The sequence below is a fragment of the Lissotriton helveticus genome, chromosome 11, assembly GCF_964261635.1.
Source record: "Lissotriton helveticus chromosome 11, aLisHel1.1, whole genome shotgun sequence".
NCBI classification, from domain to species: Eukaryota; Metazoa; Chordata; class Amphibia; order Caudata; family Salamandridae; genus Lissotriton; species Lissotriton helveticus.
Genome location: NC_136072.1, coordinates 67,666,362 through 67,685,875, shown reverse-complemented (window position 1 = coordinate 67,685,875; position 19,514 = coordinate 67,666,362). Strand labels below are relative to the sequence as shown.

The window sequence follows — 19,514 nt, the reverse complement described above, 5'->3', positions numbered from 1 at the left end:
ATTTGGCGAGGATATGACTGACGGTAAAAATCCAGAAAGCATATAAACTAATAAAACATTGACAACTGTTCTTTTAAGAATGTGAACGTACTGTTGTTTTTTGTGTTTTCATATAATGTGAGGATTAGCATCATGGTGAATAACTCCTGTTAACTGTACCCTTAGTTGTGCTCCTAGATGAGGAGTGCACGGCCAGAATAGGCGATGCTGACATACCTAAAGATGGGTCTAGAATGTGAGTTGAAAGGAGCTGCCAAAGTGCAAAATAAAGTTTAGCTTGAGACTACGAAAAGTCCTACTAAGAGCCAGCTTATCAGATGTTTGTGGAAGGCCCGGTAATCAGTCATTGTGAGAGTGTGTCCAAGTGGCCTTTACCCAAGACTGACTTCAGAGAGATTATCCTTCGCCCAAGACTGACTATTGACAACCGCATCAAAGGAACTCCTCGGGAACTCTTTTTCGATCAAGTTTAAATGATAAATTAAGCCAAAGGGTTCAGATTCTGACGCTTCCATACCTTTCTGATCGCTCAGATGTGACTGAAGTTAGCAATCACTGTGTTGGAAATTGCCTGTTGAATAATTTTTGGCCAATTGAAGGCCCCTTGTTTTCTGTGTCACATCCTTCGCCTGTCTCTTGCAAGAGTAAAAGCTGTGTCCTTAGTGTCTGCTTCAGCGTGTCTCCTTTTGAGTCGCTCATTGGTAGTATATGCTGAAAAGAGCTTTTGAGACATTCCTAAATGGTGGTAGTATGTTCTCGAAGGACTGGTCTCCCTAGGGTAAGGGATTACTTTTACGTTGATAATACCTTGGTCCATATTCAGAGGTACGTGTATCATCGGGCTCCCTAAAGCTGTCCAGAGTATACCGCACAGGTGAGCGCATTTCCTCCTCTGGAAACGATCCTCTGATGCATCAATTCTAGTATTTACAGGAATCTCTTAAATTTCCTAATCCTTCAACTGACTAATCTTCATTATTCGCCTTTTATAGAAAATTGGCATGTTGGGTGCTCCCTTGAAAGCAAAGGAATTACTCTGGGCTAATATTCCTTCGGCTCCAACATTCGGATGTTTGTTTTTCTATTTCTCCCTTTTTAATTTAGAACATTCTACCTTTAGTGCGTGGAATGTGCCAATAGACATGTAGCCCTTCTGTCTTGGGCTTTTAAAGGCCCTCTCCCTAGGGATTGGCATATAACTCTGCTTCAGAGCTTTAACAACCGGGATTGCCCTCAGCAGTGGGCTATAAGGCTACAAGGTGCTCAGTACTAAACCCTATGGAAGATGAAGGTGTGGAAGCTGATCATAGAAATTGATTGCGGGCTGAGCTAATGATCCTCTTTCATGGTGGTGCAGAATAGACATGAATAGCTTGAAGAAACTGAGCCCTTACTGTTTGACTCTTGAATGGCCAAATGTTTGTTGATCCAGCTAGCAGTTGACATTCCTTGCTTGGATAGCAGCCATAGAGGGAAACTAGGTGATGTCCGAAGTTCTGACCTCTGGTCACTCCCCACGCCGCACGGCCCCTCCTGGTGGCCTGTGACTGTCCCACTGCTGCCAAGGGTTCGCCGCTGGTGTGCCCCTGGGAACTGCTAGCTGGTTCTGTATCGTTTATCTTCCCCATACCTGACTGTTTATTTGGTATTGTGTTCCTCTGTTTGCCGTTCTTCTCCATACCGGACTGTTTATTTTGCATTTTTGTTCCTCTGTTTGCCGTTCCTTGCCCTCTGTGCCTCCCCGCTTCCCGCCGCTGCTCCCCCGCTGCCCAGCCCCCTTTTTAGGTCGAGCTGGAGAACAATGCAAAGCATTGTCCAGCTCGACAACTATAGTTGCCCGTCTCCTGGGAATCTGAGACAGGGGTCGGGCATGCGCGACGATTGCTGTCTGTGGACGCGCACGTCCAGGTCGGCGCCGTGCACATCCCCTGCCTCAGATTGCCTGAGGTGCGCAAACACACGCAGGCAGACACACACGAGCGCCCATGCACGCACGCCCACATACAGACACCCCCCCTAGCCGTCACGCACATACCCACACACACACACACAAGCGCACGGAGCCCCCGCTCCCGCCGCCCTAGTGTTTGCACATGATCCGGACGAGCATTCACGATAGGCTTAAACCAGCTTGTTTCAAAACGGGGGTCTCAACGAACCTGTGAAGTAAAAGAAACTCCGAGTCCCAAGAGCACACAGTGACACACGAAAGCACGTACCAACCTCCAGCTGCACAGGTTCGTGGAGTCGGAGCCCAGCACCGAGTGCACGATCCCGAGGTACAGGAGGAAGGCCAGCCAGAGCATCTTCACGCCGAGCCCCTGCGCACGACACACGGCATCAGCCTCCACCGGCAGCTTGCATGGTGCCCGAGGATCACAAGAGGGAGGCGCCGAGACTCGCGGAAACACATCCACCACCAACAACCGCTGCTGACTGACCAGCGGCTCCCGGCAGGGCACGGGGGAAGGGGAGCAGGGGCCGGCCAATCGGACAAGGCCGGACAACTTCGGACCAATCCAAGACCGGCGAGCCTGGAGGGGGAGATAAACTTCACGAGTCCGGGAGGCGGGCGGCAGGTTTAGTGGGAGAGGCATGTGCATTCCTCGCTCCTCCTCTGACAACGAATCTGATCCCATCCGAAGAGTTTATTTATTTATTTAGGTGTTTGCAGAGCGCTATTGCTTCGAAGCACTATTGACTACGAGTCTTTAATAAGGAGAAAGACAATATTTTGCAGGTAAGGATGCCTTCTCTAGGCAGCTGTCCACCCACTGTCTACTCCCAAGCCGGGCCGCAGAGAGGATTGTGAGCACCTCATAAAAGAAAATAATAATAAAAAAACACACTTTTTCTTGATTTTTGTGCGTCACGTAAGTTTGCAATGAAATTGTGCACATAGTGCAAAAATCAGCCGGGCGTCTTCATGGGTCTTTTTTAAAATAGATTGCTTGGCAAAGTTCAAGGAAGAGGTTGTGAAAATGAATTTTGATTTTTTTTCCTTCAAATTTCCCTACTCATGGCATGCCAACCAGGACACTTTGCCCATTACCAAACTTATTGTGATCTGCAGAGACAGTAGCGTAGGAAGGTGCAGGCTGCCCCTGAGGTCATCACTGTGTGTGAATAATAACAGCTGTGAGGCCTTGCTTGAGGTGCATCATCAGAGCTGTGTGAATAATAACAGCTGTGAGACCCGTGCTGAGGTGCATCATCAGAGCTGTGTGAATAATAACAGCTGTGAGCCCGTGCGTGAGGTGCATCATCAGAGCTGTGTGAATAATAACAGCTGTAAGCCCGTGCCAGAGGTGCATCATCAGAGCTGTGTGAATAACAGCTGTGAGCCCGTGCCTAAGGTGCATCATCAGAGCTGTGTGGATAATAATTGCGTCAGCCCCGTGCGTGAGGTGCATCATCAGAGCTGTGTGAATAATAACAGCTGTAAGCCCGTGCCAGAGGTGCCTCATCAGAGCTGTGTGAATAATAACAGCTGTGAGCCCGTGCGTGAGGTGCATCATCAGAGCTGTGTGAATTATAACAGCTGTGAGCCCCGTGCCTGAGATGCATCATCAGAGCTGTGTGAATAATAACAGCTGTGAGCCTGTGTGTCTGTGCGTGAGGTGCATCACTTATTTGCCTCTCTTTCGAGTTTCAAGGGAGGCTCACAAATACAGGCACTTTCAGGATGCCTCAGCCCCGTGCGTGAGGTGCATCATCAGAGCTGTGTGAATAATAACTGCGTCAGCCCCGTGCGTGAGGTGCATCATCAAAGCTGTGTGAATAATAACAGCTGTGAGCCCGTGCGTGAGGTGCATCATCAGAGCTGTGTGCATAACAGCTGTGAGCCCCGTGCTGAGGTGCATCATCAGAGCTGTGTGAATAATAGCTGTGAGCCCGTGCCTGAGGTGCATCATCAGAGCTGTATGAATAACTGCGTCAGCCCCGTGAGTGAGGTGTATCATCAGAGCTGTGTGAATTATAACAGCTGTGTGCCTCAGGTACATCATCAGAGCTGTATGAATAATAACAGCTGTGAGTCCGGGCCTGAGGTGCATCATCAGAGCTGTGTGAATAACTGCGTCAGCCCCGTGTGTGAGGTGCATCATCAGAGCTGTGTGAATAACAACTGTGAGCCCGTGCGTGAGGTGCATCATCAGAGCTGTGTGAATAATAACAGCTGTGAGCCCGTGCCTGAGGTGCATCATCAGAGCTGTGTGAATAATAACTTCGTTAGCCCCGTGCGTGAGGTGCATCATCCACATTGCTCAGGTCACCCAAATTCCTGCACTCTCTACCACACTGCTTTCAAGAACAGCATACTCTTACACACACTCACACTGCTCACCAATTCAAAGTTTGCTAAAAATGTTATGCAACGCATTCATACACAATGCCAATAACTCAAACTTTAATGCTGCGCGACCTATTGCATTGTAAATGCTTGTTCCTTCTGTGCCCTGTGCCCTCGCACATTGGCCGCGCTCCCGCCTCCCAGCTGCTCCTCCCTCCCACTTCGCCTCTTATGGAGGGCACCGCGCGGAAGCGCAGCGAACGCGCCGCAGGCGCGCCAAAGGCCAGCCCTTCTGCGCCCGGACCGCGCCCAGCACCAGAACCCCTGGACCCCGCGTCCCCCGCAACACCAGACTGCACTACGACTCCAGCACCCTCCACGCACTCAACACCGGACGAGACCACCCTTGCTACCGGGCCACCCCGAAGCGCACCCAAGGACCCTTCACCTGCCAGAACTGCAGCTTCACCAGCATCCGGCCCGCCAAACCATCAACCAGAGAACCCAACCACCTCTGCTGCATCCTCCTCAACACCCGCTCCACTCGCAAGCACGCCATCGAACTCTGGGACCACTGCTCCCGACGTGGCCTTCCTAACGGAGACCTGGCTGAACGCCACCTCAGCACCAGACATCCCCATAGCCATCCCACAGGGCTACAAGATCTCTCGCAGAGACCGCACCAACTGAGTGGGAGGGGGAATCTCCATCATCCACAAGGACACCCTCAGAGTTTCGACCAACACCGACGACACCCTCACCACCGCCGAGCACATGCACTTCCAGATCCGCACCGACCCCCAACACCACCCTCCGAGGAACACTCGTCTACAGACCACCCGGACCACGACCACAATTCTGCGACACCATTGCCGACCTCGTCAGCACCCACGCCCTCGCTTCCACGTACTACATCCTCCTCGGGGACCTGAACTTCCACCTCGAGAACAACGACGCCAACTCCACCGCCCTGATCGACAACCTCGCCAACCTCGGACTCAAACAGCTCGTGACGACACACACTCACACCGCTGGACACACGCTGGACCCCATCTTCTCCACAAGCCCCCACGTCTCCTTCAACCACACCACCGAACCCCACTGGACTGACCACATATGCTTCCACTTCACCTTCAGGAAACCCACCACACACCACGGCACCCAACAGCTACCACATCGCTGCTGGGGCAAGATCACCAAGGACCAACTGACTACCACCCTCGCCCTGAGACCACCCGCCAACCCCACCGACCCAGACACTGCCGCGACCAACCTCAAACAATGGATCAATGACTGCGCCAACACCCTCGCCCCTCTCAAGACCTCCACAACCAACCACACCAACAAGAAAGCCGCCTGGTTCACCGAAGACCTCCGGATCTCCAAACGCACCTGTCGGAAGCTGGAGAAGAAATGGCTCCACGACCGAACACCAGACAGCCACACAGCCCACAAAAGCGCCATCCGCAGACACCACCAACTCATCAGGACCGCCAAGAGGACCGCCTTCAAGGACCGCTTAGACAACAATGCCCACAACACCAAAGAGCTCTTCAGCATCGCGAAAGAACTCTCCAGCCCCAGCTCCAACACCAACGACATCGCACCATCGCAAAACTTATGCGACTCCCTGGCCACCTTCTTTCACCGCAAGATCGCCGACATCCACGACCGCTTCAACTCCGACACCCCCGCACCCACCACAGAGACCACCACCCCTGCAATCACCAGCCGCCTGACCGCCTGGTCCCACGTCAGCGACGAAGACACCATCAAAACCATGAACTCCATCCACTCCGGATCACCATCCAACCCCTGCCCTCACCACATCTTCAACAAAGCCAGCACAACCATCGCACCCCACCTCCGGAAAAAAATCAACAGCTCCTTCGAGACCACAACCTTCCCGGAAAGCTGGAAGCACGCAGAGATCAACGCCCTTCTGAAAAAGCCCAAGGCGGACCCGAAAGACCTCAAGAACTTCCGGCCCATCTCCTTGCTCCGGTTCCCGGCAAAAGTGACAGAGAAGATTGTCAACAAACAGCTGACCCGCTACCTCGTAGACAACAACATCCTGGACCCTTCCCAATCCGGCTTTCGCAGCAACCACAGCACCGAGACCGCCCTCATCGCCGCCACTGATGACATCAGGATCCTGATGGACAAATGAGAAACAGCCGCCCTCATCCTCCTAGACCTATCAGCAGCCTTTGACACGGTCTGCCACCGAACCCTATCAGCACGGCTCCACGACGCCGGAATCCAAGAGAAGGCCCTGGCCTGGACCACATCCTTCCGTTCCGGCAGAACCCAGAGCGTCCGCCTCCCACCCTTCCGCTCAAAAACCACCAAGATCATCTGTGGCGTCCCATAGGGATCCTCCCTCAGCCCAACGCTATTCAATATCTAAATGGCACCGCTCGCCCACGTCGCACGACAACACAACCTCAACATCATCTTCTACGCTGACGACACCCAGCTGATCATATCCCTCGCCGAAGACCCCCACACCGCCAGAGCCAACCTCCACAGAGGAATGAAGGCCGAAGGCGACTGGATGAAGGACAGCCGACTGAAGCTGAACTCAGACAAGACAGAGGTCCTCATTCTCGGACCCTCCCCATCAGCCTGGGACGACTCTTGGTGGCCCACATTGCTAGGCGCAGCCCCGGAACCCACAGACCACGCACGCAACCTGGGGGTCATCCTCGACTCCACCCTTTCCATGACCAGGCAAGTCAACGCCGTCTCCGCGTCCTGCTTCAACACCCTCCGAATACTCCGGAGGATCTTCAAATGGATCCCAACTGACACGAGAAAAACCGTCACCCACGCCCTCGTCACGAGCAGACTCGACTATGGGAACGCCTTCTACTCAGGAACAACAACCAAGCTCCTGAGACGACTACAACGAATCCAGAACGCCTCGGAACGACTGATCCTCTACGCTCCCCGACGCAGCCACATCACACCCCACCTGAGAGGCTTGCACTGGCTCCCCGTCAACAAGAGGATCACCTTCAAGCTCCTCATCCACGCACACAAAGCTTTACACAACGCCAGACCAGGATACCTCAACAACTGACTCAGCTTCCACACCCCCACCCGAAGCCTCCGCTCAGCCACCCTCGCCATCGCCATCGCCACAGCTCCTCGCATCCGGAAAGCCACCGCCGGCGGCAGATCTTTCTCCTACCTCGCCGCCAAGACCTAGAACACTCTCCCCACCAGCCTACGACAGACCCAGGACCTGCTGGCCTTCAGAAGACTTCTCAAGACCTGGCTCTTCGATCAGTAGCAGCCCCCCCCCATCCCCAGCGCCTTGAGACCCTCACGGGTATGTAGCACGCTTTAGAAATACTTTGATTGATTGATTGATTGATTGAAGTCGCTATGGGGCTTTGAAAGCTTAACTCTCTTCAGTGATGCCAGGGTAATAAACGTTAAATGATATCTTACTTTTGGGTGTGGAAGCGGTCAAGACCACTGACATCAAGACTTCTAGCTGGGGTGGAATGAAGTTGGGTGACTGTCACGGCTAAGGAAGCGCTGCTTTGACATTGACAAGTCATTTGCCTTCTTTGTCGATCTCAAAGGATCCTCTTTGGCTTGGCTTATGGGTGGGGCTGGTACTATCAGAGCTGCTGGCCTGGAGATCTTGTCGGACAGAGCAAATAGCTGGTAATCAGCGGGCCCTGTGTACCGCCAGAACATACCTTAATCTTCCATTTACATTTTCAGATGTAACCCAACGTACCTTGTTTTCAGGGTCCTCCTATTGAAGTTCCACCACAGTCGCTACTATTCTAGTTCGATCATGTACCAAAAACATTGGGCAAGTGCAATTATCCCCTGAAAGTACCAATGCTGATTTTAATTTGTTTTTATTTTAAATAGTACTGTTTGGTTTTCTCTTTTTTTGTTTTGTGTCTAACATTCTGCGACATAAGACCGTTCTCTTTGTGCTTATACAACTACATCAAACCATTAAACAGTCTGAGCCAGGAAGCGCGCTGTGCAAGGAGGAAAAACAGAACTGCAAAATGCTCACTGCTGGAAACAGTGCTCTGCAATAAACATACTTTTATAGCAGTGTGGATTGGTAGGACGAGGGAGCCTGCGGCTTGGTGGTCAAGGGAGAGCTTGAGCAGGCAAAAATATACATTGCAGGTCTTTTATCATAGGCCCTCTGGCACTTGGAGCTAATTTGAAAGCAAACCCTCACAGTTGTACAGTAAGGATAGACATTTTTGCTCACTCTGTTCCCAAGTTTCTTATCCTGTGACGGTTTATTTATGCACCCTACAGCTCATTGAAGCTTAGGTCTTAAATCTGAGGCTGTGTTACCCCCTCATTTAAGATTAAAAAAATAGAACTAATGGATAAGAACAACTAAACTGCATGTTTAATAGCTTTAGTTCTGCATTTACCACCAGACTTTTGCTGGTGGTAATAGCAAATGTTTTTCGCATATGATACAATTGTACCTCCTCAATTTTTCAGTAAAGCCACAGCACCCACTATGGTATTTGCGCTGTAGGTTAAATGTGCGCAGTTTGGGGGAAAATGGTTAGTATATCCGAAATGCCATTTAGGCCCATTGTATAAATTACCGTCTTTTGGGATTTGTCTGTAATCTTGATGCCTAAAGGACAGTTTCAGAGTTACCACCTACACCCAGGAGCCCCCTGATGGTTGCTTACTCTTTATTTGAAAGTATGCCTATTCTGTTTGTTGTCATATATACATTTTTACCACTAGCAATACACTGGCACATTGTATTGTATTGTAATTGCATTTGTATAGCGCTTACTACCCCTGATGAGGTGTCGAATCGCTTTTTTCGGCGAGTAGCACTCTACTCCTGGACCCAGGTAGGATTAGTGTTGAATTAGTATAGTGAAACATGCAAGTAAATTTTAAGTGGTGGATAGGTTAGTCAGTTATTTGGATTCAGAAGGATATCCGAAGGATAGAAGAGGAAAAAAGGTTTGCATTTATATAGCGCTTGGTACCCCTGAAGGGGTGTTGAAGCACGCTACTCCGGAAACCCATAAAGGATTAGTGCTGAATTAGTATGGTGAAATATGAAAGTGATTTGAGTGGTGGATATTAGTCAGTTATTTGGAGTGAGAAGGGTAGCGGAGGGATAGAAGGGGAAGAAAGGTTTGCATTCATATAGCACCTGTTGCTCCTGATGGGTGTTGAAGCATCATATCAATCCAGAACACTTTCAGTACCCTTTTCACGAAAAAGCTGAAGATCCTCCTCTTCTAGGAACCAACCCATCCAAAAGTAACTACTTTGATTACTTACACTAGATGGACAACAATGAACCAACTATCATGAGAGCTCTCCTACTTGTTCGCAAGTCTTTGTCTCTCGCTTTTATCCCTACCCTTCCTTTTGTATTATACATGTTTACGTCAACAAGGTAATCTTACTGTCCTCCCCATCTAAGTCTTTTTCTTTTGCACATTCTTTCTGGACATACTTGCCTCGTTCTAGGTCTCACATCTGTGTGAAAATGATCTCCCCAGTGTGTGACTAGGCCAGTGTGAGTGACTTTTGATACGCGACCGTTCTCTATGAGCAGGCACCGCGCTGAGAGTCTGTTTCTGATGCTCATTCAGTGCTGAATATTATTCTCATCATTTCAGGATATCCCTAAGTTCCATGTAGATGACCAGCTAACTTCCATTTTGGAGGCCACCACAGGGAAATGTCTGTGCTATGTTGCAGTAGAAGGTGAGTGGTTTGTAAAATGTTTAATGTCCTGTATGCTTTGGCTGCACGTGGGCTGTTGATGTCATCTGTCCTTTACAATCCAGCAAGCCTCTACTCTTGAATCTGCAAACTCTGTTGCTCAGTGTTCAATTCCCAACTTGCTGCAATGAAAGGAGCTTATGCTTCGACTGGAAGGAGGTGTGTTTGCAGAATGTAGCGCAGTGGTTCTGAACCTGTGGTCCGGGGATCCGCGAAGCCTCCTCAGGGGGTTCGCGACTACTTGGAAATTTAAATAATATTAACAGATGTATAAAGTGTATATAAACAATGAAGCTAAATGTACAATTGAAAATAATTTTAAAACCTAAAAATGGGAATGAATTTGAAATTGGAGGCTAAAAATTAAATGAGTATCCTCAGATTGATTCGTGGGCGCAGTGTAGGTGCATCAAATATAATATGGCAGGGACGATGAGTGGCCTTGATTGATTTTAAACAAGCTCGAACCTTTCTGTTAAAATGTTTTTTTCTTCTTAATATTATGTTTTTATTAATTAAATAAAATGTGCCATCATTTGTGTGTTTGATGAATGTTATTTTTCTGCATTTTTGTGTGTGTGTGTTGTTTTGCCGTTCAAATCATCGACAGTGCTTAGTCCGGGGTCCCTGGCTTCCAGTAATGACTCGTGTGGATCCCCGGATTCCAATAATAATTCAGTGGGGTCCCCGGGTTCCAGTAACAATGATGTGGGAGGCGCCAGAAGTAAAAAGGTTGAGAACTTCTGATGTAGAGAGTTAAAGAAAATAATGCTTTAGGGGTGGTCAAGTGAACTGATGGCCCTTGTGAATAAGAAAGGCATTGCATAGCTAGTAAATCGTGCCAGAGCCCCCGTGAATTGATGCATTTATTTTAACTTCCAGATCATAAATAAATTGGTGTAAAAATGCTCAACACTCTTCTCACTGAAGCATGTCCTTGAGAGCAGGACATTTGAGCTGGCATGACCTTTTTCAGATACACCAGCTTGAAGATATATATCTGGTGTCACAAGCACTGTGCCAGGTGAGGCAGTCTCAGTGATGGACAGCTAGCCCACTGAGGAATCGATGCACATCCAATAATGGCTAAGTGTGCCAGATGACTTCATGTCATGCTGGCCAACCTAATGCTTTCATGGAATGAGGTTGTAGTTCACATTCATCAAACCAGTTGGAGCACAGTTCTAGAGTACAGTGGTTTGTGTGGGGAACATTGGAACTGGAATGCTGTGCCCTCATTGTTATAGAGTCATTGGGTAAGCGGAGCCGAGCATTGGCATCTGGCTGGTGTTCGTCATATGCCTGACCTGTCTTGGGGTGGGCATGTTTTCAGTCCTAAACAAAGGCTTGATGGAAGTGAGGGGACCGAGGGCGAATTTTCTGGCACTCAGATAGCATTGAAGGAGGACAGTGCTCATTGACACAAAGCCTGAGGGTTTAAAATGTTTGGGAATTGACTACCATTCTGGGGGATTTTTCTGGAGGATTATGTCTGAGTAAAAGCGAAAATTAGGACATATTTCTTTACCTCTGAACGTGTCGTGATAATCTGCAGTGATGGTATACTTCCTAATTTTTGTGTCGTATGGATGTTAAAAGTGTAATCACTCAATCAACCAATATGATGTCTTCCAAATTGTGTGCGGCAGTTTTTTCACACTAATGGTTTGTAGCATTATGTGTGACTGATTATTTTGGTTGTGTCTTCCAGGTCAGGTTCAGCCAGTGGGGAAATCTCTACATAGCCTGCACCAAGAGAACCTGAAGGGGGTGATTCAGAAGCAGGTCCTGAAAGAGCATCGCTTGATCTGGAACAGCCTGGCGCGACACTGGTGAGTGAGCATGGCCCTTAGAGCAGATCTTTGAGAAGCGCAAAAGTGCTTAGTGCATGAGAAGCAGCTCTCTCAACTTAGAAGGGTCTTTGAGGATCTGTGTGTGCATTAGTTCTCATTGGAGCATAGAGGTGATGTGATAGCACCCATTTGTGGCCCCAGTCCCAAATTCAAATCCTTATTTTATATTCTCCTCAACCCACCCCTTCTTTCTTCCTTTTCCTATTTTCTCTCCCCCTCTCCCCTTCTCTCTCCTATTTTTCAGCCTTCCTCATCTCCCTTATTTATACCTTAGTTACTTTCTTTCCTCATTTCCTTCGTTTAACTGAAATGCCTTATCCTATGTTAGTTTAATTCACTCTGTAATTTTGCTTCGATGTGTTTACCTATCTGTAAAGCGCTCTGATACTCTTGGGTCCAGTAGCGCTATCTAAAACCTTTAAAATAAATAAATAAAGGGCATCAAAGATCTGTTTGTCAAGTCATCAAAGCTGGACCGCACATCCTGGTGTCAAAACAGACTGCCTCTGGGCCTTCTCAGGCTGAAGCAAGGGGTAGGGAGGTGTGAGATCCTCCATGGGCGTGCATGGTGTACACTCACCGGTGTGTGGATGGCAGGTGAGGCATCAACCCCACAAGTGTAAAGCTTTTTGTGGTTCCTCTTGAGCAGCTGTGCTGTGGCGACCTTGTGGTTCCGTTGAGGTGTTCCTGGTTTGAGGCCACTGCTGTTGACACGCGCTGTTCGGCTACTCTGCAGGCAGGCAAGTCTTCCTTCTTTCCTCAAGTTACCTCCACAGATAGAGTTCCAACACTTAAGCTCAGTCTGCAGAGACTCCTGCATAGCTTTTACTCCTAGTCCTGTGCAAGCCTCCTTTGTGTATAAGTGACTAAGAACCAATAATTATCTTATCTTAGAGTTCTAGTACTTGGTCTTCTTTGGTGCTAAAGGCAGGATATCAGAGCAAACTTGCAGTTTTGCAATTTATTAAAAGAGTGTGTTCTTGTTCATGGACAGATCTGCAGACGTCTGATCCCAGGGTCCTCAGTCAGACCTGTTCTGCTTGGTCAATGTGGTCTGTATATTGGCATATTGTAGATCTGCTCTGTTTGCCACAGGGAATTCTTAAAATACAGAAATGGATAATGGCTGATATTCACCCGGGGCTTGGCAAACCTGCTCTTGACAAAGGTAAAGAGCTACAAGCCTCTCCATTAATTCCCACGTTTTGCCCCCGACCCCTACGGCTGCCTTTCCCCCTTTACGCCCCACATCTCTTGCCTTCCCCTCTCTGCCTGTCGCTCAGTAGTTTTTGAGAAATAAGGGATCAAAAATGTCTGGAGTGTTGGGTTGGAGGGACTCTTGAGAGAGTACCTTGAACCCAGGTTTTAAAAAATAGATCCTTCTGATTGGCCCACAGGACTTTTTTAGCCTTGGGCCTTCTCGCTCCCGCAGGAGTCAGACCCCCCCCGGGAGCAAGGCTTTGATTGGCTGCCAGCATCATGAGATTATTTATTGGTGGCAGTCTAGGTTTGTAGGGGTATTAAACACTTTCTAAATCTTTGTAATGAAGACTAACTCTTTGTATAGGTGACAATTGATGACTTGTATCCAGTATGTTCCTTATGTTTTCTGGTTCTGCACAAATTCTTTCCAACAGAGTAAATATTCTACATAGTAGATACTAAGTATTGTGAGCAGCCTTGTATATTTCGACCGGATTGTCTCATCACGATAATATCTAAGGTTTTCACCTCCGTGTGAACGTAGTATGACCTTTAGTGCCTTAAGACCATGGGACTTTTTAATGAATAGTGTCTCTATGAACACTGTTCTTGGTAGATACTTTTTATTACTCTGTGGCGTATTTCCCAGGAGAGTTTCACTGTCTGCAAACAGTGTGGTACAGAGTAAACTCTCTCCTTAGACTAAACACGGTTTACAGCAAGTGTTGCTCCTCGAGGGAGTGCTGCGAGGTGGTGGGGCAGAGGAGGGGCAGGGTGGGGCGTAGTAAACTCTGGAATACGGCCGAAAGAAGTTGAGTAAATAAATAAATAAATAAAACAAATTACATTGTGTGCTGCATAGTTGATTTGGCTTCGCAGCACGCGCAATGTAATTTGTTTATTTATTTATTTACTCAACTCAGTTCGGCCGTATTCCGGAGTTTACTACCGCCCGCCCGCCTCACTGCCCCAGAGCACTCCCTCGAGGAGACGCCACTGGTTTACAGAACCCATTTCAACTTTAATCCACTTCATATCTCGCTGTAGGTTTGGTTACTGTGAAGGGTTTGATACAGGTATAGGCTGTCCGTATTAGGGCATTAGTTATGTGACATACGTTGAGTATGTAGAGCAACTTGGTTTTCTCTGACCAGTTGTATACAGATTGAACACCATGTACAGTAGAGCTTACCCATCTATATGTGGTTGTTTGTTAATATGAACTCGGCTACCCATGAAGTGTATGGTATAAGGTCAATGTAGCACATAACTATTGGGCACAACCATGAGGCACTGACAAGGGCTTGGAGGTTTTGTAGTTGGTGGTCTAGCATCAGAATGGACAGAGAGGGAGCAGAAGCAGTTGGTGGAGCTGCACGGGTTGGCCAAATTGATTTGGAGTTGAAGAAGTTCAGCAGGTTCAGGATTAGAGAAGGTGAATGCATGGGTTTCAGAAGGAGTATCAGCTAAGACTAGAGATGTGCAGTGTTTTAATGTGCATACCTGACAGGAGAAGCAGTGTGTTGTGTAGGGCTCCTAATGTCTTCTGCTCAGTGTTGTCATGTAGTCTTGTCATTATCCAACTGTTTCTGAAGTCTGGTAATCATCTGCCCGCACGTGTTCGTACACAGAAGTCTTGAAGGGTACATAATCTTGAGTCATTACTTCACACCTATTACTCCCTGCCTCTTTTATATTTTTTAGGACCGACAGTGAACGAGTGATCCACGAAAGCGTGAATATCGTGCCATTCGTAATAACTCCTGCTGACGGCAAGCCGGGGGCACCGGTGCGAGTGCAAGATCCATTGGAAGCCTCCGGCCTGAAGCTGGAAACGGTCTATGAGCACTTCAGGGTGTCGACGCAGGGATTCACCGATCTGCTTGGCAGTTACCTGAGTGGCGAGAAGCCCAAGGGTCTTCTGGAGACGGAGGAGATGTTGCAGGTGGGTGCCACGCTGACTGGCATAGGACAGTTGGTGCTAGATCCCCACGGAGTCTTGAAACTGCAGCCTCCTGATGATGGCTCTGAGTACTTCCTCGGTCTTGGGGACTGGCGGGCATTGCTGAAGGAACAGGAGTCGGTGGCCTGGTTCTGGAAGGGAGCAGCGATGTTCTGCGGCCTACTGGGGACTATAATTGTGTTCATCGTTGTACGCAGGATGTATCGCCATCTTCGAGAGAAACAAGAGCAGGCAGAGAGAAGACGCGAGTTTGAGTCCATGAGGCCGCCTTCTCACACTGGGGTGGCAGGCCAGGATGATGGTGAGAACATTCCAGAGAACGCTTGCGTCATCTGCCTGCAGAATCCTCGAGAGTGCGTACTACTGCCCTGTGGACACGTCTGCTGCTGCTTTCAGTGCTATGAAGCTCTGCCCTCTCCTGTCTGCCCAATCTGCCGTTGTCACATTGCGAGGGTTGTGCCACTATACCAAGCATGAGTGGTTTTTTACTCCACCCTGGGACACTGATGTTCCAAGTGGACTCCTGCCTTAAAGTAATGTTGATAGTAGTGCCAAGTGGTGGTAAAAGACAGTGGCGGGCACTGACAGTGGCCTTCTGTAGCTCAGGGATAGTATCTAATAAAGGCTTCCACAATTTTGGGCTGTGATTGCACTTCGAAATGTGAACTTAAAAACCTGGTGCAGACTTAAGTGGAGTAAGAAAAATAACAAGTGTGCATAAAAACAAAAATTAAAAAAAAAAAAAAAATCAGAAAAAACATTGATGATCAATACAGCACTTTGACCCAAAGGTTTTACTGTACATTTTAAACGTTAAATGGTCCTCCAGATGTCTTCGGTTATCACCCAAACTGAAACAAACCGTCAATAGCGGTTTAAATGGGTTAAATAATTACTTGTTAATTACAAACAGTTGCAGAACCAAGTCTTATGCTGCTGATATTGTTAGAAATGTTTTGTCATGTACTTCTCTTCATCTGTATCCATTAAAGCGATTGAAATAAGCTCCATTTTACCAAATGTGTGAAAGTACTCTGCTCTCTCCTGTGAGTCCATGTACAGATGTCAGTCAACAATATTTAAGGATTGAAATACAGCACAAATATGGTCTCTGAAAGTTCCACAATTACATCTGGAAAATAGCTTGACACATAGTACAAATTAAATCAGTGCTTCTAGTTTATTGCAATATATTATATATTTTTTTTCTTTGCATTACTTTTAAAAAACAATCTTTTTATTCATGTTCAATATAATACAAAACATATTAGTGCAGCGTTGCGCTATCAAGTACCATCACATTATTGGTGTGGAAGGCGTGAAAATAGGAGCTTCCTAGGGGAAGGCAAAGAAACTCTATAGACAGATCAACCCCAGACCACATACATCCTGGTGTTACATTGGGGAACATTGCGTACGGTCAAGCTATTCGCGATTCATCATCATCAAAATCTTTATTCGGATTTCTACTCAAATCTATAAAAGAGACTAAAGATCAGTATTATACATAAAAGTGGTAAATATCCACCATTATAAAAGAAATCATAAAAAATATATTGAGAATTTAAAATATTACGATCAATACTCATCGGCTGGCCTACAAATAGTGCAAATTACGTATTCCAATTTTTAAAATAATTCCAAAGGATATTTATATACATTAACAGACACATTTTCTTATTAAAAACCTACAATAACACTTTAGTTCTATTTTTTTTTAAAGTAATAAAAGAGAGATCAGCCATGTCCCTTCCTGAGAATTCACATATCGCTTCCGCCTTTTCAATATTCTTCGTCTCTTAAACCATCCAAATGAGATAGTGATTTTCACCTACAAAGAGCCATTTTAATGTAAATGAGGATTGTACAACACATATGTACATTTCTCAGTGATTTAAAAAATGAGGGCCTCCTGGTGGTACATAACACCTCGTGACAGGAAAAGAGGTAGTAGAATAGCAGATCTAATATCACAGTAAAATGTACAAAATGAGTTGTCGACTGTGTTGCCTTTCAGTCACAAGGGCATCTCGGTAAGTTCCAGGCCACAGATCTGTTTTTGGAAAGACCACTAAATGATGGAACAATTCTAGGCGTAATCTGGTCAACAAAAATCTGTCCGGTTTTTCTCACACCTACCAGGTAGCCTTGTATCCCCTGATCGTATTGGCCCATACAGTACCTATTTGTTGTAGGTTTGATTTTTTTTCCCACTGTGTTCTCTACGTATATTCCTTTTACCCACCAGGATAGATTTGATTTCCTTTTTGCTAAATTGAAGGATACTGTAAGGTTCTTAGGTGTTCAAATCTTCCCCTAGTTCCTGCAATAGGGTATTAATGTACCGAAGCCAAGTTATTTTTATCAAAACGGTCCATGCCCAAGCAATCCTTAATGATCTCCCTTGTGAATTTAGTACCCTGCTTTGACCAGATACCATGCTAATTGATCAGTGATTACAGTAGACAATGGCCTCTTGGTACTCTATGCCAAGTTCTTTGTGTGCTATAAAAGCAGGATTCAGACTTGGCACTGACGAGAGACTACGTAGGAAAATCTTTTCTTGGACCTGAAACTGGTAACTTTTCCTTACCCCATATCAGAGAACTGAACAGAGCTACTGAAAGGCATTTGCTTCTGTACAATTTAATGATTTCTCTTATTGGCTTGCTTCCTATTTTCTTAGCAAACCTAAAAACAGCCCCAATAGACCTTATACATTTTAATTTGGCGAGTTCCAGATTAGGTAGCCAGTCACCTTTCTGTGAGAAAATAATGCCCAGGTAACTAAAGTTTTTTAATTCTTGTAATGTTTGGCCCTGGACATTGTGGCTCTTCCATAATTTCTGCTTTTTCCCCTCATACCATGGTGTATGTCTTAGTTCAATCCAATTTTAGATCCCTGCTCGCCATCTAAATTTTCTATCAGACTCCGCAGGCCGTTTTCTGTCCTGGATATGAGCGCCGCATCGTCTGCGTAAAGCAAAATGGGAGTAGGGCAAGAGCCCGCCATCGGAACGTCGGCTTTCACGTTCTGCAGAAAAACGATCCACCACGTTTAATTATTATGAAAATAATAATGGTGCAAGCACACATCCCTGCCTAAACCCGCAAGCCACCCAAAATTTCTCTGCGTTGCCCATTGTTGCCAGAGCGCTCTGGAGGTGGCTAAGGAGGCAGACAGTTGGGAAAGGTGACTGTCTATATCGCTTGGGGCGCCCATATCTAGTAAAACCTGCCATAAATTGGGATTGTTTACGAGATCAAAGGCACTAGACCGGTCTGCAAAACACTAATATATGTGCCCCTCCCTTGCCACTGTATATTTGCTAATTATGAGGTGTGAGTTAATCCCATGTTCCACTGTGCCCATTTCTTTTCTGAACCTGTTCGTGATTCATTGCATTACTTAATAAAATATGAAGCATAACATGAGGTGAAAGAGAAGGGGGATGCAGGCTGATTTCAGTCTGTTGTTAGTGATTGATGGGTAATCCTACTGTATGTGAAGCAAAGATCAAAACCATGTATAGTGTCACAACACTAAGGAAGGATAATAAATACAGCTTGTTCTGAAACCCAGGTTATCCTCTTGGTTGCAGCCTACCTAGGTGATCACCCTGCTCTCCTATATGTAGAATTGTTGAAGGAGGATTGTATATATTTTATAGGTTTTTTTATCTACTGTAAGAAACAGGGCCTGTCTAGATTCTTAAGTACAACTGAGGATTTGATTTTTTAGGGACTTTTTAGGCCGAGGTGGACACGCCTACCCTTATTGGGTAACACTAAACTCAGGGGGTGGTGATCAGTTTGTTTTTTAGATATTTTGTTGTCTTTGATCAGACTAGAAAGGGGGGTTTTGGGTCCCTCTTATATATTTTATATGGTATACTATTTAATGTAATCCTATTTTATTGTATTTTGTATTCTTCTGTAACTTTTATGGTTTACTTTCATGAAACCGAATAAAGTTCATTTGATTGATTGATTGTCAGGGCTGTTGGATGCAGTGGTTTTTCTAGGATCCAAATTCCATATGATATAAGGTTCACACACACCCTGCCCTTTTTAAAGCTAAAGACACACTACTTTCTACCCTAATGCCTATGTGCAAGCACTTGCTTACCTTTGGTTTGAAGTGCTAAATAATGACTGTGGTATAATATGGTAACAACAGTCAAGGCCACTGGAATGATACTATTTTGCTACATAATCTGCAGATTAAATAAAATGTTTTTAGTTCGTACGGATAAAAAAAGCTGCTAAAACCGCATTGAGTCGTGTTGCTGCATCGTGACACGTGTTTAAGGCAATTCACAAATGTTGACTGGCCATCTTTCTGTTTCTTTTAGCTGTATTTGTGTTTTACAGTTGTACTAATTAGGGGAAACCTTTGTCCAGACAGTGTTAAAATACTATCACAAATGTGTCTCAT

At 46.5% G+C, this 19,514-nt stretch overlaps 1 protein-coding gene across 3 annotated transcripts in view; it reads left to right on the top strand.

Moving 5' to 3' along the window:
- LOC144792935 (mitochondrial ubiquitin ligase activator of nfkb 1-A-like) overlaps nucleotides 1–19,066 on the top strand; it is an 81,754-nt gene extending 62,688 nt beyond the window's left edge. For 2 of the 3 annotated variants that reach the window (XM_078668139.1, XM_078668141.1), the window contains exons 3-5: nucleotides 9,952–10,039; nucleotides 11,769–11,889; nucleotides 14,818–16,091. In XM_078668139.1, coding sequence (XP_078524265.1) covers nucleotides 9,952–10,039; nucleotides 11,769–11,889; nucleotides 14,818–15,553 — 945 coding nt within the window. In that variant the 3' untranslated portion in view covers nucleotides 15,554–16,091. Of the gene's footprint in view, nucleotides 1–9,951; nucleotides 10,040–11,768; nucleotides 11,890–14,817 lie in introns of all 3 variants that reach the window. The other variant, XM_078668140.1, reaches the window with a different exon arrangement.
- Nucleotides 19,067–19,514: the final 448 nt, after the last annotated feature.